The following is an 18,188-nucleotide window of genomic DNA, read 5'->3' on the forward strand; positions in this document are numbered from 1 at the left end:
CCAAAAATAAATTATTCGTTATTAAACTTAAATTAAATTATAATAAAATAAATAAATTAAAGAAATTACATAAAAATTGAAAACTTTTAAATAGTTGATTTGATATTAACATTGATATATTTTCTTTTCAAATTTTTATGATATCTTCAAATTTATATTTCATTCAAAAATAAAATCATTGTTGCTTTTCTTAAAAACACATAAAATCGTATATAATATCGACAAAGACAAATAATAAAATAGAACAATAAAATTAAGATGTGTCTTGCTGCATTACGTGAGTACTATTATAGTAAATGATAAAGTATAATACTTTTTAAAATTTTAATATCTTTAGAGAATATTAAAATAATAAATAAAATTACAAAAATACCCTCCAGTTAACGAAGTTAACATAATACGGTTAACAACAAGGATCTAGGCCTAGGGTGGGAGAAAATGTGAACCCCAGGACCTTTTTTGTAATTGATTTATTCTTTGGAACGTAAAGTGTGATTTTGATAAACCACATGGACCAAACATTGTAATTCACTACAATATTTTTATTACAGAATATTAATAACATGAGTTATGTTTGAAAATTCAAACTTTTTTTACAAGCGATAATTCCATTTTTAATGTATTAAAAACCATCACTTGGTTTCATCATCAACAAGAAGACGTGCACTTATAAAAACCAGAGCCGGCAACTCCATTTCGCGTCTCTATATCCTTCTCTCTTATCCTGTGCAGCCAAACCTTCTACGCACCGATCTCATGGCACTGCTTTCGGATCTCATCAACCTCGACCTCACTGATGCCACCCCTAAGATCATCGCTGAATACATATGGTGGGTTTCCTGTTCCTCCTTTTTCTTCATCTTTTCAACCTTTTTCCTATGTTTTCGGATCACCTGTTATTGTTTATTCACCAACCCCCTGCTTTTTCCGCCATTAATGTCTCTGGTTTTCTTGGATTTCTTATGGCTTCCTAAGAAATCCTTATGATCTTTATCTTCAAACATGATTTTAGCTGGATTTTGTGTAGTTGTCTGGACAGTTCTTGGTGGTTTTTACGGTGAAAACAATAGAAGTCGTGTCTTTCGATTGTTCTTAGATGAATCCGATCGTAAAAAGTCAATAGTAGATATCACTTGAACCAATAGAAACTACATCACTCTCACTTCTTCTTCGATCCACGAGATGGGTGCGATTTGAATCCATACAAGTAATGAAAAGGGTTGTTTGATCTTGACATCTTTTCTTCTCATGTCTTTGATCTCGTAAACTACATGATAAAAAGTTCGAACTTTTCGTCATTTACTGAACCAGTCAAAAAGAATCTTGTACCTGTACTTAATGAAGGAATTCATTCTATCATCTTGGAGTTTACTTGTTAAGTACTTATCTAATATCGTTGATTTTCGAACAGGATTGGTGGATCGGGCATGGATCTTAGAAGCAAAGCAAGGGTAAGTAGATCTGTTCTATATAACATAAGATTTGCTCTGTTTTTATTCATTTAGTTGATTGTTTTTTGGACTTATCGAGTAATCTTTTTTGGGTTTGTTTTCTTGTCTTGTTTAGACTCTTCCAGGACCTGTGAATGATCCCAAGAAGCTCCCAAAATGGAACTACGATGGCTCCAGCACAGGTCAAGCCCCAGGCGAAGACAGTGAAGTCATCCTCTAGTGCGTAGCCAAGTTTATAGTTTGTCATCAAGATTCCGAATCTTTATTGATTTCTTGAATATTTCCCCAAGTTTTAATTCGATTAAAAACGTGTTCTTGATGAATGAAACAGCCCTCAAGCCATTTTCAAGGATCCATTCAGGAGGGGCAACAATATCTTGGTACATTTTTTAAGATCCCCCTACTTTTGGGGGTGTATATATATATTTACGACTCTTTTTTCCTTAAAGATTGGAACTTTTTGACCAATTTTTTGCATATTTTTTATAATAATGTAGGTGATGTGTGATGCTTACACCCCTGCTGGTGAACCAATTCCAACGAACAAGAGGTGTGCTGCTGCAAAAATCTTCAGCAACCCAGATGTTGAAAAGGAGGTTCCATGGTATCTTTTCGTTTTTCTTTCAAGAAACTTGAATCTTTAATCTTAAATTCAAGAGCTTAATGTTTTTGAAGCTGTCTAATTCGATATTTTACTGTTAATAGGTACGGAATTGAGCAAGAATACACTTTGTTACAGAAGGATATTAACTGGCCTTTGGGCTGGCCTCAAGGAGGTTTCCCTGGTCCACAGGTAATCAATAAGTGCACATCTGTTCAAAGATCACAAGCTTCTTAGGGTATTTGTCAAACTGTCATAAAACATAGCTTTTGAACCAAGGACATTTTTAACATATTCGCCGAACCCTGAAGAATAACCAGTAAAATTTCCGGTGAATTAAAGCGGAGATCATCTAAAAGTTACTTTTTTAAGGGCTATTGTTTGACAATTGCTGAATGGTTTGGTGCAGAATGATTAAGTGGTCAGAATAATTAAGAGACTCTCATGATATAGTACAAAATGCAATATAATTGTTTGGTAATTGTGTACAATGAAATTAGAGCTCTTAATATTTAGAGGGTTTTAGAACTATTAAGAGACATTCTTATTTTGCCGAACAAGATTCATCTCTTAACGATTCAAATGTTGCCTCTTAATGAAATTATTAAAAGGTAAACAAACAACCTCTAAGACTAATTGCATATCCCTATATTGCTAAATGCACCTTACCTAATGATTTTCTCCTCATAGTTATTTATATCAAAACTCAGTTTTTACATTTTTAATGCATAAATCGATCTTATTTTGACATTAAAGAATCCCTGAAATTAATTGGTACTCAAAAGAATCTTGGAAATTGAATTTGGGTATTATTTTTCCAATTAAATACTATAAGTTTGTTGGAAAAGCAAAAGTATTGATTAATTTGTTTATATAATGAAAAAAATCTGAAAAAACCCGATGGACTTTGGTGTATGATTAAGTTTTTGGACAATTTTTTGGAACAAATAAGTCCTTAAACATTCGGAAACTTATTAAATAACTCTTTGGACATTCCAAAACCTGTCACCTAGTAATTTGTTTGTGGTTTTAATTGTTGATGAATGCAACTCAGGGGCCATACTACTGTGGTATTGGTGCCGAGAAGGCTTTCGGACGGGATATTGTTGATGCACACTACAAGGCTTGTCTTTACGCCGGTGTCAACATCAGTGGTATCAACGGCGAAGTTATGCCCGGTCAGGTAACATTAAATTTCTCACCCATCTTCCATTCGGACACCTTTTTCGTTTCTAACTCCATTTTCGTGTTCGTGTGCAGTGGGAATTTCAAGTAGGACCTGCTGTTGGAATCTCTGCCGGTGATGAATTGTGGGTCGCTCGTTATATTCTTGAGGTACCCTAAATCTACCGTCTTTTTTTGAAAAACACTTTGATGGTGATCTTGACGTTGAAACTTCTCTCTTTTTGTAGAGGATTACTGAGATTAACGGGGTGGTGGTTTCATTCGACCCCAAGCCTATTCCGGTTAGTTTTCTTCAACATGTTTCAAGCATTTCGAGTTTTGATTCGAGTATAAGAGAGGTTGTATTCAATTCAACATGTTATTTGGACAGGGTGACTGGAATGGGGCCGGTGCTCACACGAATTACAGGTATTCTACGACTCCAAAGTTTATACACCGAAACGATATCGGTATTTGAATTTATTGTAATGAGAATCTTGTGATCTCAGCACAAAGTCGATGAGGGAAGAGGGAGGATACGAGGTGATCAAGAAAGCTATCGAGAAGATGGGTTTAAGGCACAAGGAACACATCGCGGCTTATGGTGAAGGAAACGAACGTCGTCTCACCGGTCGCCATGAAACGGCAGACATCAACACCTTCTTATGGGTAAAACATTGCATCGAAATCTTCCGGGGTTTTTTGTCTTCAAATTTCTTGCGTTCCACAAACATCTTATTTTCCCTTTCGAATACTCGTTGCAGGGTGTTGCCAACCGTGGAGCTTCCATTCGTGTTGGGCGAGACACGGAGAAAGAAGGGAAAGGGTATTTCGAGGACCGAAGGCCGGCCTCGAACATGGATCCATATGTGGTGACCTCCATGATTGCTGAGACCACCATTCTGTGGAACAAATCTTGAAGAACAGAGATTTGGATCATGAGATTATGAATGAAGCCTGATTGGGAGGGAGATTTGAAAAAAAAAAATGATTTAGAATTGAAAACAACCCTTCTGTCTATTTTGTTGTTTGTCTTTTGATTATTGTGGTAGTTTTATGGTAGCAAAGCATTTCGATCAAAAATGCGTATAAGCTGCCATTGAATTTCAGATTTTTCCCATGGTGTTTCTTGGGACTATTGTTGATATAATCTATTCAATAATGATACGGCGGGTTGATTTCGATCTTTTGCGCCTCGCTCGACTTATTTTTGTCGTGAAAATACGTGGAACTCTAGATTTATTCTCCGAAAGAGCCTTTTAATGGAGGAAGGAGGTTCACCGTATTAGCATACAGACGATAATCGGTTTAAGCGTAGCTAACGTGAGACTATTGCATCTCTTTCGACAGAGGTTAGACGACCACATAGTCCTAACTTTTCCAAAGTGTCGAGAGGGGGCTAGACGAGTATAAGTTGCTTTTAGGTGTCGAGTCCTTAAAACGGTATAAATTTTTGTTGTGAGAAACCTTCAGATTTTACTTTCTAAAGAACCCTCGACACGTTTTCTCACATGATATTAGATTCAAGGAACCTTTTTATGGACTCAACGTCTTAGAACAATTAGTGTGTCTAAGCCTTTGTTGGAGGCGGCGTGTTAAGAGTCTGTTATTAGACTTGGACAATTTCTTTTGTATATATGTTGGAACTTATTTCTCTCTTTTTAAGGGGTTTTTTTGGAAAGTAATACAAGAGTTCTATACATTCTCACATATGTCATTTTACACTACAACAAATGGATTTATAGGACGCTTATATTGTTTAAGCGTCATAATATAATACTTTATAGAACTTAAGTTTATAGAGCCAAACTATAAAATGTCGTATCTAAAAGCGTTACAATAGTTTTTTTTAGATTGCTTTTAAGTTATATATTAAATATAAACTTATACAAATTTGATTACATTTGATTTTATTTTTACATATTTTCTTGAATATTTGTCCGAATAGGATTCTAATTTTTAGGTATTTGTCAAAAGAGGATAACGTTTGGGGGTTTTACAAAAGAAGATCTTGTCGTGGTCGATTTGGATTTGTCATTTATCAATCTTATTTCCATGTCTATAAGGTTCTATAAATATACATTCTTTTCGGCATTTGTCCAGTTGCTTTCTCATAAAAAAGACTGTCAAATCGACAACTACGATGTGATAATAACGTATGCAGATGACACAATAAAAGTTGTATACCGTCTTATCTTAAGTCTTACTCAATTTTAGATGCAAACAAGATGCCGACCATATAACTCATACAAAAAAATTGATGTCTTTTTCTTCTATTCCAATAACGTTTAGGTGACGAGCTAAAATGTCTATTTGTAACTACCAAATACGATAGTGACTACTTTAGACAAAAAAAAAACACAATTTTGTTTTTTTAATAATATGTGAACTGATCATTATTAATATCGTCAAAATTATTCTATTTGTTATCTAACGACAAGCCCAAGTGTTGTAAAGAAGTTGGCGAGCGAAAAGCGAGCATACCTTAGGCGTCAATTCCCTCACTTGCTCGTCACCTAGTTTTATGCGGCTTTAAACCTCGAGGCAATGACTAACTGTAACAACAATAATAAAATAAGAAAATTGAAATAAAGTAATAAAATTATATGTTTTTTCTATACCAAAATAAATGTTCTCAATCAACGTCTAAAAAGCGGGTGCCGACGGTTGTGTCGTGTCGTGACTCAAGGCTTATGTCTTATTCCATGCTAAGCTCGTGGCACGTCATGATCCAATGAATGGTTATTGTAAACGTGATTTATGATTAATCCTACCTTTTTAGTGTATTAATTTTCAGTTTGAAGCATATAATATAATTCAAATTGTTTAATATCACCGACTCATTAAATAATATTAAAAAAACATATATGTATATATAGATACTAGTTGTGTACCCGCATAATACGACGGGATGCCAAATTTTCAAATAAACCTACAACTAAAAATGAGTGCAACTATTTATTAAAAAGTATGAAATTTATATTTAAACATTCGATCTTACACGGAAACCCTTAGAAATATTTAAACCTCGGTTCCTTATAGTTGAGTACCCGTGCAATGCAACAGGATGTAATCGAGTACAATATAACAAATAAGGAATCAAGTTGAATTTTATTGTACACAGACATGAAAATCAATTATGTTGTCCAAATAATTATAATGAAGGAAGAAACAAATATCTAGTGAATACATTTAAAAAATAATTAAAATTATCTTATACAAACCGAAACAGAAATCAATATCCACCTTTTTGCAAAGGAGAGCTAAAATTAACTAAAATAAAAGTTTGAATAAATAAAGAATGGTATGAAAATACCAAAAAAAGGAAAAAAAAAAGCTCTAAATAAGGAAGGAAAAAAGCTGGAAATAAATAAAGCAAAGTTGTAAGTTTCAACTTGGATGTTCGTGGTGGTATGCATCAAGAATGTACCTTATGCATGTGAAGTTGTAATTAAGAGATTTTTGAAATTTATGCATAAAAGGGTAGTACTTTAGGCTTTATAGGTTGCATTTAAGACTTTTGGTATAAATGTTTATTAATATAGTTTAGATACAGATTTGTTGTCATAAATAATGTCTTGAAAAACGTCGTGACTCCTAGGGTTTGACCTTGTTGTCACGTCACACCTTACACCATTTAGAACCTTATTATGTAATATAGACCAAATGACAATTTTAATCTTATCATGAATGAAATATTGAATTTATTCATCTTATATTGAATGATAGAATTTGAAAATAAACACTTCTTTTAAAAGATAAATCCTTATTCTTAAACAAATACAAATAATAATACTAATAATGAACATTTGTTATTAGAAAAAAAAGGGTTAAATGTATGAAATAGCAATTCTTTTTTTTTTTATAGTAAAAATGGACCAATTCTTTTTTTTTTCTTTCAAAAAACGATAATTTTTTAAAAAATATTAGCGAGATAAGTTGTTTTCTACTAGTTTTACTAATATTGGTATATTAATGAATAATTTAGAATTTTTTTAATTCATTTAATATATTTATTAAATAACAAGTAAAATATCTAAATATTAAAATTAAAAGTACATTGTTTAATAAAAACTAGTAGATGCTATAATAAAGTAATTTTGAAAATACAATGTTGTAATAAAAAGTCACATCATTATAGTACATGTGGACAACCTACGTAGAAAATGAGGTGACATGCAAACCTGGTATAATGGGTAAATTTAAATTAAAAGGTTACCCAATTTTATAATGAGTTATATTTCCAAATTCCAATATTTTAATAAAAAATAGTTTGAAATGGTTGGGGGGAAGACAAGACTTTAGTGTGTAAGGTGGACCATTAAGCTATTATGCCACTATGTTCGGTTTTGCAACCCTCACGTCTCTTTCAGAAATAAAGTTAAGACAAAAAGGGTATGTTAACATCAAAATGAATGGATTAAGTTGGCTTATTCTTTATGAAATGAATCAAATTAAGTCATGGTTTGAATGGTTCAGCTTCATCTCTTACAAGTTATAACTAACACTTTTTTCTTTTATTTCTTTTTGATATATACTTCCAGGTTCAAATCCAAGGAGAAATAAAAATCTTTTTGTGGTCATAGAGGTTCAAATGCGGTGATTCCGGGCTATCTGTAAAGCAGGTGGTTGTCCTGGAATTAGTCGGTTCGCATAGCGGGTTAGATATCCAGGTTAATAAAAAAAGAAGAAGGTTAACTTCTTTTAAGCCAAGAACAATAAGAAAATATTTTTACCATTGAATCAATGAATGTCAACATTAATGAGGTGAAAAAAAGATTAAAAATGATCAAAGGTTCAAATATTTTTTTACGTTTCTCACATAACTTCTCTTCTTACATGATCCTTCGCCTTCTTAAAAAATGGTAAATCAAAGAGAAATGCTAATGCATGGCATGTTTTTTATATAAATTTAAATATTAGTCTACTTGCATAACGAGTTGGATATCTAGGTTGATAAAAAAAATCTATAAATTATGTTTTTACATACGTATTTATATCATTACTTTATATTTGTTAAATTGTAACCGGATCATCTGAGAATTTGTCAAATTAATTTTTTGTCATCTGTCTTGTTACTTCATCCTAATTATTTGTTTATATAGTTAATTCGATTAATATTGAATGAAGATTAAGGTGCTGTTTGACAATTGCTGAATAATTTAGTGCAAAATGATTAAGTGGTCAGAATAATTAAGAGACTCTTATGATATAATATAGAGTAAAATATAATTGTTTGGTAATTATATACAATGGATTATGGGCTCTTAATGGTTAAATGAGATACATGATACAAAATCATTAAGAGAGTTTTAGAACCATTACGAGGCAGACTTTTTTTTTTACCAAACAAGATTCACCTCTTAACGATTCAAAAGCTGCCTCTTAATGAAACCATTAAGAAGTAAACAAACAATCCCTAACTAATATAATTAAGAATGACTAGATATGTACATACCTTCAAAAATATATTTATTCAAATATAAAATTCGAAAAAATAAGAAATAAAACAATATGTTTATCTAGTTTGTATTATAAAAGGTAATTTTCTATAATGAAAATATAATTTAGAGTAAATTATGGATTTAGAGAAAATGGAAACTTTTGGCTCCTTTTTTCCCCAAACATAATTTTTTTTTCAATTTTTTTTCTTAATATAGAAGAGAACGTAAAAATGTCCAAATTTAAAGACCACATTAAAAATAATTACCATGAGGAATGAATATTATTTAATATATTTTCATCAAAAAAAACTTTGCAAATAAATATTTAAAAAGAAAAATAATAGTTTATTAGAAGAAAGAAATATTTTAATAATATAATTAATTTTATAATTTTTTAATAGAATTGAATATATTTTTGTTTTAAAATTTTAAAGAAACTTCTAGTTCTAAAGATGCTCTCAGTCTTATCATGTGAAAGAAATAATTTTAATATATATTTTTCAGTAGAAAACTTTAAAAATATTAAAAAAATAATATTTTAAATAAATTAATAAAATATTCTAATATTATAATAAATATCGGATTCTTTTAAACGAAGAATCTGCAAGATATGAATATATTTTTTTTATAAATATTTTAATTTTTTATTATGAAAAAAAGTTGAGAAATTGATTGTACATGCTCTCAATCAATGTACATAGACTAAAGCCTTTTAACCCATGATGTGGAGACATAAGCGGGTGGATTATAGGGTAGGGACCAGGGTCGCGTGGGTTAGCTGATGGAGGGGAATAAAGACAAATTTATAAAACAAAGTATGATTTTTAATTAAGTTGAGTTTTTTGAGGGACGCTTTGACAGTTGATAAATGATTTGGTGTAGAATGATTAAGAGTTTCGAATGATATAATGCAAATAAAATATAATTGTTTGATAATTGTATACAATGAAATTAAGGCTCTTAATGGTTAAGGGAGATCAATGGATACAAAATCATTCAGAAGGTTTTAAAACCATTAAGAGACAGACTTTTAATTTGTCAAACAAGATTCATCTCTTAACGATTCATAGGTTGCCTCTTAATTGAATTATTAAGAGGTAAACAAACAACCCTTCATGAGTATTTCTATGACCTAATTGACTCATGTATTGAACTATCGTGTCATAAGAAAAATTAATGTGAAAAACGTAAAGCCAAATCTGAACCCTTAATTATTTTTAATTTTACACCTATCTATAAATATTGTTTAGATTAGAAGCGTGAAAACGGATCTGAACTCTTAGTCATTTTTAATCTTACATCCATCTATGAATCATGTTTGATACAGAGATTGATCCGATTCATATGTTGATAATTGATGGGCTGATTAATGACATTTTTTAATTTTTGATATCATATTCAAAAGCATAGATTAGTTAACTTTTTTGATTGATAATATCTTTTTTTTTGTTAATCACATGTGATTAAAAATATCCTATATTGTACATATGTTATGTTGCGAAAATTTTAAAATAATATAAAGGTATTATTTATTTTATGGGTTAAAGTCTAGATTTCCCCTTGTCCTAAATAGGTAAAAAATAAAATAAAAGTGAGTATATTAGTGAAACTATTTTCTATATATTAATTTAATATATGGGAAATAGCAGGGGTTCTATAAGAATGCAACACGCCCTTACTACGCACACGCGATTGGGAGCCCAATGTGACGCACTTTGCCCATTTATTTTCAACAGGCCCTTTAGTGAGAACCATGTAATAGTTGCGAAATGGGTTTGTGTATGGTAGCATTTGTTCTGAACAATTGCAATCGTTCACATCAGGGGTTGCAAAAAGCAGATATGACGGTTTAGATGCGTCGCCAATTTGAGACAACATATATGTTGTGTGAATCTCAACCGAAAAAAAGAGGGGGCGACCACTATTCTATTTCTTAATATTTGACATTCTGATCCTTGTCTATCAACCTAAGGTTTTGTTCTCTTTCTCATTATTTGAATTTTTTCATTTTTTATGAACTCATAACACACAGGATCAATGATAACACTTATATCAGTAAACATAGTTTTGTCATCCACCAACCTTGTATCTATTGCATTTCTCTCATCTTGAACTTTATTCATTCTTGTCATAACTTCATTGTTCTAGGCTATTTTTGCTTATTTTTTTTACTAGCCTTGACTAAAGTCTCTAGCTTATCATCGGATTGGAGCCTTGATTTTGCTTTTTTCAACACCAATTGATCTTTGAGTTAAAGTAATACCTTCTTCGTCGTGAAGATTCAATGAGGGTAAACAGGCATCTATCCTTGATGATGAACCGAGACAGTGAGAAGGTGATTGATAAGGACTTTGTCGTTGATATTGAGTCGATATAATGACATTTGATAAACTCTCGAAATCTTTCATGAGGTGCCAGACATGATCAAACTTAAACCCCTTCTTATAGGATACGTCTAGTTTTAACATTTCTTTGTACAATGAAACAAGAAGCATGTGGAAAAGACGTTGAACGTGCATATGGCATATTGAAATCAAGATTTGCAATAGTAGCAAGACCTTCACGGTTACGGAGGAAAGAAATATTGCATGATATAATGACTTCGTGTATCATTATGCATAATATGATCATAGAAGACGAACGTGATATTAATGTACCAATTGAAGAACGACATGAAGTGCAAAACGTGAGAGTTGAGATGATGAACGATAACAATGGTGGACTTGAATAGTTTCTTGCTCGACACAAAAAGATCAAGGATAAATATGCTCACTTTGAACTTCGTAATGCATTAATTGATCATTTGTGGATAATATACTAACTCGGAAAATTGATATTATTTATGTGTTTTTTTAATTTGTTTTATTTGAATTAATGTAATCTTTTTGATGTAGAGTTTATTAATTAAAAAATTGTCGTTTTTATTTTAACAAGTCTTCATTAAATAAATTAATAACTATTTATTTATCATTCTAATATGTATTTACAAATTATAATTACTATTATTAAAAATAGTAAATAAAATATGTTATTTTAATGCGAGATCCACATATTTGGTTTTTTTTTTAGAATGGGATTAGAGTTGATGGACCCACCATATTTGGTATTAAGGTTGTAGATGGTCTTATACCTATATATACCTACCATTAGACACCAAAAATGCATCTTTTCTCTACATAACAGATTACCCTAAAAGTGTCTTGCTATAGAAATACACCCTTTAGGCTTTCATGAAATCCTTGATTACTCAGTAGTTTAACTGGGGTTATCATCACTAGTGCAGTACTGATAATCGGTCTACAAACGTTGCTTCATTGTATCTTGAGAGACAATTCATCAAATCCCAAAGCACTTACAATGGGGCAAAATTACTTTAAAGGATATAGAGCTTACTCGTCTTGACATCAACAAGTAGTAGAGTTTCATGTTGATTTGATACCTAGTTTAGAACCCAAAAACATGATGTTATTTTTTAATGAGATAATTCAGTGAATAAACTACTATAAAAAAGGTATAAAAAATGAGTTTACAACTAGATTCTATGGTCAAAATTGAAATAACTTGAATAATGAATGGTTTAAATTTAACAAAATATAACAAAGTTTATAACATCTTCTTCTCGTACATAATACTGGGTCTTATCCTTGCTCATCTATATGTGGTTTTAACTGTCACTACTCATTACTAATGATTTTACTGTAAATTGAGTTTATGCTTTCAACCTTATCAATTAATGATACGGGCCTTGGCATGGATGACCCGACTCTATTATTTCTCGAGGCTCATGACCGGGTTAAAAAGAGAGGTGATAACACATAACTTTGACTACGAGACTCCGTTTCAGACCCATAATATGTCAGTTCGAAGTTTGAAACGAGGAGCACACTTTGAGAGATTTTTGAGGCTTAATCAGCAGGTTTGAACTTTATTTTTATTGTGATACGATGCATGAATTAACAAACATTTTCATAAACATAAAGCATTCGAAATTCCAATCATAATTTCATCAAAACATATAACTTTGAACGTAAGCATGGGTAACTTGTAAAATAATATTCTAAAGATGAATTCCATAAAAAAAAATATGCAAATCATGTACTGGACTTGCACGAAATGCAACATGGAAATTAGGGGTGGGGAAAAAAAAATACCCAACCCACTAATTCAATCCTAACCCAACCCAAAATTAATAGATTGAGTTGAGATTTTCAACTCATTTAAATAAACAGGTCAATCCGTCTAACCCATTTAAATAAATGAGTTGGGTTGGGTTGAATTTTTCAACATGTTTCCAAGCCATTTAAAATATTATATTATTTTATTTTATTCTTAATATTATATCTAGTATTCTAATTTTTAATTTTGTTTTATTCCTAATTAAAAATCCTATCGTTGTGTGATGAAAGTGTCCAAATTTCAATCGGCTCTATTACTCTTAATCATCATGAAACTCTAAGAAAACTCTTTAGTCCATTACTCCATTATCGCCTCCAAAGTTCAATCAAACTCTTCAAATCTGTTGTTCGCCTCTCGCCCTCTCGATCTCTCGACCGTGCAACGTTTTCTTCCTCTAGGCTCTCTCTCCGTCCAACATTTGTCTAATTGTCTCCCTCTTGGTTTTCTCTCCGTCCAGGCGTCCGAGAGTGAACTTGGGTTGGTGAAAGTAGAAGTCGAGTTACTTAGAATTTAAAATTTTCCAATTTATATTGAACAATATATTTGTCTTGGTTGTGTTTTATTCAAACTTTGAACGTATTTATGGTTGTGTTATATTTTATTCAAAAAATTTAAATAGTCTAGTCCTTTTTTTATTTAAAATTTTAAAATTAAATGAGTCAACCCAGGTTCAACCCATTTATTCAACAAGTTGGTTTAAAAAAATTGTAACCAAGTCCACCCGCTGTCAAATCATTTAGGTAAACAGGTTGGATTGAGTTGAAAAAATCTCAACCCATTTAATTAAATGGGCTGAGTTGAGATTTTTAACCTGTTTAATAAATGTGTTGAACTCGAATCTAAGGATATAAACAATTGAGGTCTATTACTTGGACCCACGTGGTGAGAGTCACAACATGCTAACCTATGTCTAAGGGTTTGTTTACTAAAACATTTAAGTGTTTACTGTTAAGATTCAATATTATCACTTGTCTTACAGAGTAAAATTTTTGTCCATGATAATGCAAATTATGGTGAGAAAGGTAAAAAGAAATTTCCAACCTTGAATCAATCCTAATTAAAGATTAACACTAATGAGATGCAACGAGATGCACCGATCAATTCCCAAACGCTTAACCCAATTAGTGCTTACCTGTAAAAGTCCACACTCTCGCAGTCTCACTTATTTTCCAGGTAAGATTCCAGTCCATCAAAACGGCATTGTATGCAACAATTTACTTGGTAAACCTCTCGATCCTTACTATCCCTCTTACCGGGTAAGATTCTCGGTCCCTACCATGTTCAACCGATAAGGTAAGTGACCCATCAAACAGAGTTCCTAGGTAGCATTTGATAAACGGCGCCTAAATTACATAATAGAGCCTTTTAACTATGAGAAATGACAAAAGACAATAACTAAACAAAAACTGATCTAGAAAAAAATACGTTATTTCCATGTACACTATCAATTAAAGTGTAGCATTGGTAAACAATCTGCACTGATTTCAGCACAGATCAAGTCTACAAATAAGATGTTTAGAACTTACTGAACGATTTTCATGAAGCTTTCAAATCTGTCATCTTCGACAACATTAATCTTTAAATTGCACAGATCAGTTTCGAAATCCATCCACAAATATGACGTCTCTTCATCGCATATCACTTCTTCTAGCTGCAACAATTTGCTCATCGATACCGGCAAATCTTGTAGTCCTTGACACCCTCTCATCTTAAGCACTCTCAGGCTGCATAGCTCGCCAATTTGTTCAGGCAACAGGCTTATACTCAAACAATCGGATATGTCAATAAAGCGCAGCTTAAGCAGGCTTCCAATCGATTCAGGTAATTCTTGAAGTTTAGTGCAGCAATTCAGACTCAAGAATTCCAGATTTAACAGCCTTCCTAACCCTTTAGGAAGAACATCCAGCTCATGGCAATTAGTGATGCTGAGTTTCTGAAGATGAACAAGACTACATAATCCTGCTGGTAGTTCGTTAAGATCATAACAACGATCGAATTCAAGTTCTGTGAGATTTGGTAGCATAGGAGATCCAGTGGTATCATTCGTGAAAGCGTTACTGAGCTCACACATAACAAAGGAAAGTTTCTGTAGATTTTGCAATGCAAAGATGGGTTGAATAGAAGAGGAAACTGAAAGGTGTGTGAATCTGATTCTTTTTAGGTTGGATAAAACACCAATCGATGGAAGATTGTGCAGTTGAGCAGGATTATCACCGTAGCTTGTGACACTTAAAACCTTCAATTGGCCCATGCTTTCGATGAACTGAGGCAGTGAATATTGTTTACTACTTATATTCAATATCAATACTTCAACTTTAGGTGCTTTTAGATCATACCAGTTTGAGCAGAATGCTTCATCTGCAGTTAAAGATTGTGGTAAGTATCTAAAGATAGGATGCATATAATCATAAAAAAGTGAATATGAAGAAATGAAACCTGTTGAAATAGATAAGATGCGGGCATTGATCGGTTGCCTTATTTGTTCAATCCACCATGTGGGGAAGTTATTCTTATGGATTTTCATGAACAATCGGTTTCTTTGTGCGATAGGCTCTTGGCTACTCAGGTGGACGGCCAACTCTCTTAGCAAATCGTGTTGTGTGACATGATGTTCATCACAATAGCCTTCGAGTTCACCCACATCTTTCCTATAAAATCATAAGATTTATTGGGTTGGTTGACAGATGGAGAAGTAACATTTAATATGATCATTTAGGAAAAAAATTCGAAATGCTGGAGTAGTACCTTATTGGAACAAGATGGACGAGATTTCTTGATGAAAGCTCATGAAGGTGTTCACTCGTATACATTCCCTTTTCGTCAAGATTGTATAACTCCACCCACATATCCATAAGAGCCGTGGCTGCAACCCGTTCATCTTTAGGAAATGAACCCAAGTCCAAGAAACATTCCTTCACAATAGGCAACTCGTGATCCAGTGCATCAATGCTGGCACTGAGACTGACCAGCATGCTGCTGTGTGACTGCAAAATAGATTGACCTTCAGACCATTTCTTGAAAGTGGTTCGCCACTTGATTGCACCTTGCCCACATAGTGATGCACCAACTACAGTAAGGGCTAATGGAAGTCCCTTGCAGTGCTTGACAATCTACATCCAGAAGCACAAGCAAAGTTACTCACAAGTATATATATACATACATAAATATGCAAGTAGGGGCAGGTTTATATAGGAACAGTGAATATTTTGAGAACATGAGAACCAAATATTCATGATGAATAAGTTAAGAAACGGTTGGTTCCCAGATTTTCAAAATATTTAGTTTCTCATTTGAACTTTCTGCTATGCGAGTATATTTCCCGGGATTGTTGTTTCTATACCTTGTTCACGAGATCATCTGGCACGTTAACTGGAATACCGTCACGCGGAAATGCAGAGTAGCATAGAAGAACCCTTGCATCGTTGTGATTCAACAAGCTCAATTCATATGTGGCATTAAACCTTGGAAACAAGAACCTTGATGTGATTACAATTTTGTATCCTGGTATTTGGAACTTAAGATCCTGAACAAGGGATTCAGATTCAGACCATACATCATCTAGGACCAGCAGCATTTTATCTGATCGTATCCGCCACATCAGGTTCTCGAGTTGATTCTTAGCTTCTTCATCGCTCTGAAACTTGCAATGATTTTCACCATGATGTTCAAATAGTTTTTGGGCGACAGTCTTGATGCTAGACGGTCTCGACACAGTAACATAAAAGATATTCTCGCCAAACATGTCTGTCAAATACAAGCAGGCTAAAAGGTTAAAATGAAACTCATGTTGGAGTTCATTACTGAACAATCTTTTTATAAATAAACATCATATACATATGCGAGTCCTCTACATTATCCCGATCTTTGTACTTCGGCAGAAAAAAAATTGATCGATGCAATAGTTTGATGGATTATATTGCAAACTTGATCACAGTACATAATGTTCTTCAAGACTTGCAATTATAGCTAGATAGAGGACGCTCATTTGAGAACCATGAGAAATTGAGAATCAAATATTCATAATGAATAAAGATTTTCATGATGAACATTCATTATGAATAAAGATTCATGATGATCATTCATGATATTCATTATGAATATTTGGTTCAAATAGGTTCTCAAAAGATTTACTGTTCCTAAATGAACTTTCGGCTAGCTAGATGTGATGCAAAATTGCAAGCTTTTATGGGTGCACACAGAGAGAAGATAGCACAAACTAAAGAAGAATATATAAACTGATTAATCTTTGGTACCTTTTATTCCGTTGTCATTACAAAGCATCTTCACCAAAGTAGTCTTCCCACAACCTCCAGGACCTGAAACCACCAACAACTGGGTCTCATCCTTAAGCAGTCTATGCTTCAATTCTTCAAGATGCAAATCCAAGCCAACGATAAGCTGCGGAATCCCCGGAACAGTGCACGAACCAGAAGATGTGCCCACAGGAGTAGTTACAGCTGAAAGTACTCGATCCAATTTCTCTTCCAAATCATGAATACCAATTAAACTCCTAATACTAGTGGTCACCATGTTCACCTGCATTTCTGTCTGAAAGAACCTTAAGAGCTCATTGTTCAATCGAATCAACTTGTTTGCATGAACAAATTTCTTGTACACATTCCACCACCGGATCCTCGAGCACTTGAGAACGAGATCTTTCCCATTCTCTAGGTAAAAGATGAACATTATGGTCTCTTTTTCAGGACGGGCCAACAGTTTGCTCAACCCCCAGCTTTCACAAAATAGTAGTGGCTCCATAGTTTTTAGGGTATTTTCAAGGCGTTTCAGTAGGGTTTTGAATGTAGAAGATTGGAGAGTCTGATGACCTATAACTACATTCAGTAATTCACCGAATGCAATCTCTAAATCGGTCGCGATTACTGCACTCATCTATAACTACACACAAACGTTGAAACCCTAATAAGATTTTATGTCAATTGAAATTTGGTATAGAAGATATAAAATTGATTCTGGTGATCAATATCAGTACTGAATAATGTGTATATATACTGTATCGAGAATTAAGAAAAAAAACAAAAGCACTTACATTGTATCGAAGATGATTCTTCTTGCAGGATCGATCGAAACTTCCATCGACGCGTTCATATTAAGGGAGCGAGCAGGGACGGACCCAGAATTTTTTTTATACGGTGGCACCATTTGACCATAAGAAAAAAAATATATGAATTTTTTTTCAAACGATGACACCGTTTGACTATAAGAAACAAATATACGGAAATTTTTTTCAAACGGTGGCACCGTTTGACTAAGAAAATGACACTAATATGATTCAGACTTGGGTGTGGGGTGGAATAAAAGCCTCGCCGAAAAGCATCTTTCAACCGTAGCAGT

General features: G+C 32.9%; 2 protein-coding genes across 2 annotated transcripts; one reads left to right on the top strand and one right to left on the bottom strand.

Moving 5' to 3' along the window:
- The first annotated feature begins 579 nt into the window (after positions 1-579).
- Positions 580-4,397, top strand: LOC112502107 (glutamine synthetase). The gene is made up of 12 exons (XM_025105938.1): positions 580-830; positions 1,412-1,451; positions 1,567-1,670; positions 1,783-1,831; positions 1,949-2,055; positions 2,157-2,244; positions 3,107-3,235; positions 3,313-3,387; positions 3,465-3,518; positions 3,608-3,645; positions 3,726-3,885; positions 3,981-4,397. Exons 1-12 carry the CDS (start codon positions 757-759, stop codon positions 4,134-4,136), a joined length of 1,074 nt encoding a protein of 357 aa, XP_024961706.1. The 5' UTR covers positions 580-756; the 3' UTR covers positions 4,137-4,397.
- A 9,737-nt stretch (positions 4,398-14,134) lies between these two features.
- Positions 14,135-17,781, bottom strand: LOC112501648 (probable disease resistance protein At5g66900). Its single transcript, XM_025105339.1, has 5 exons — positions 17,090-17,781; positions 16,177-16,580; positions 15,582-15,946; positions 15,273-15,484; positions 14,135-15,194 (listed from the first exon to the last, which is right to left on the bottom strand). The coding sequence occupies exons 1-5, from the start codon at positions 17,724-17,726 to the stop codon at positions 14,359-14,361; spliced, it is 2,454 nt and encodes an 817-aa protein (XP_024961107.1). The 5' UTR covers positions 17,727-17,781; the 3' UTR covers positions 14,135-14,358.
- Positions 17,782-18,188: the final 407 nt, after the last annotated feature.

Source organism: Cynara cardunculus (assembly GCF_001531365.2).
Source record: "Cynara cardunculus var. scolymus isolate 2C chromosome LG 1, CcrdV1, whole genome shotgun sequence".
NCBI classification, from domain to species: domain Eukaryota; kingdom Viridiplantae; phylum Streptophyta; class Magnoliopsida; order Asterales; family Asteraceae; genus Cynara; species Cynara cardunculus.

What these genes read in the sequence shown, in the direction of transcription:
- LOC112502107 (XM_025105938.1), top strand. Translation starts at nt 757, where the DNA reads ATGGCACTGCTTTCGGATCTCATCAACCTCGACCTCACTGATGCCACC. An exon ending in GTTGAAAAGGAGGTTCCATG is followed by an intron (nt 2,056 to 2,156) that starts GTATCTTTTCGT and finishes TACTGTTAATAG; the next exon opens with GTACGGAATTGAGCAAGAAT. An exon ending in GCGAAGTTATGCCCGGTCAG is followed by an intron (nt 3,236 to 3,312) that starts GTAACATTAAAT and finishes GTTCGTGTGCAG; the next exon opens with TGGGAATTTCAAGTAGGACC.
- LOC112501648 (XM_025105339.1), bottom strand. Translation starts at nt 17,726, where the DNA reads ATGAGTGCAGTAATCGCGACCGATTTAGAGATTGCATTCGGTGAATTA. An exon ending in GTCCATCTTGTTCCAATAAG is followed by an intron (nt 15,485 to 15,581) that starts GTACTACTCCAG and finishes ATGATTTTATAG; the next exon opens with GAAAGATGTGGGTGAACTCG. An exon ending in CATCTTATCTATTTCAACAG is followed by an intron (nt 15,195 to 15,272) that starts GTTTCATTTCTT and finishes CTTTAACTGCAG; the next exon opens with ATGAAGCATTCTGCTCAAAC.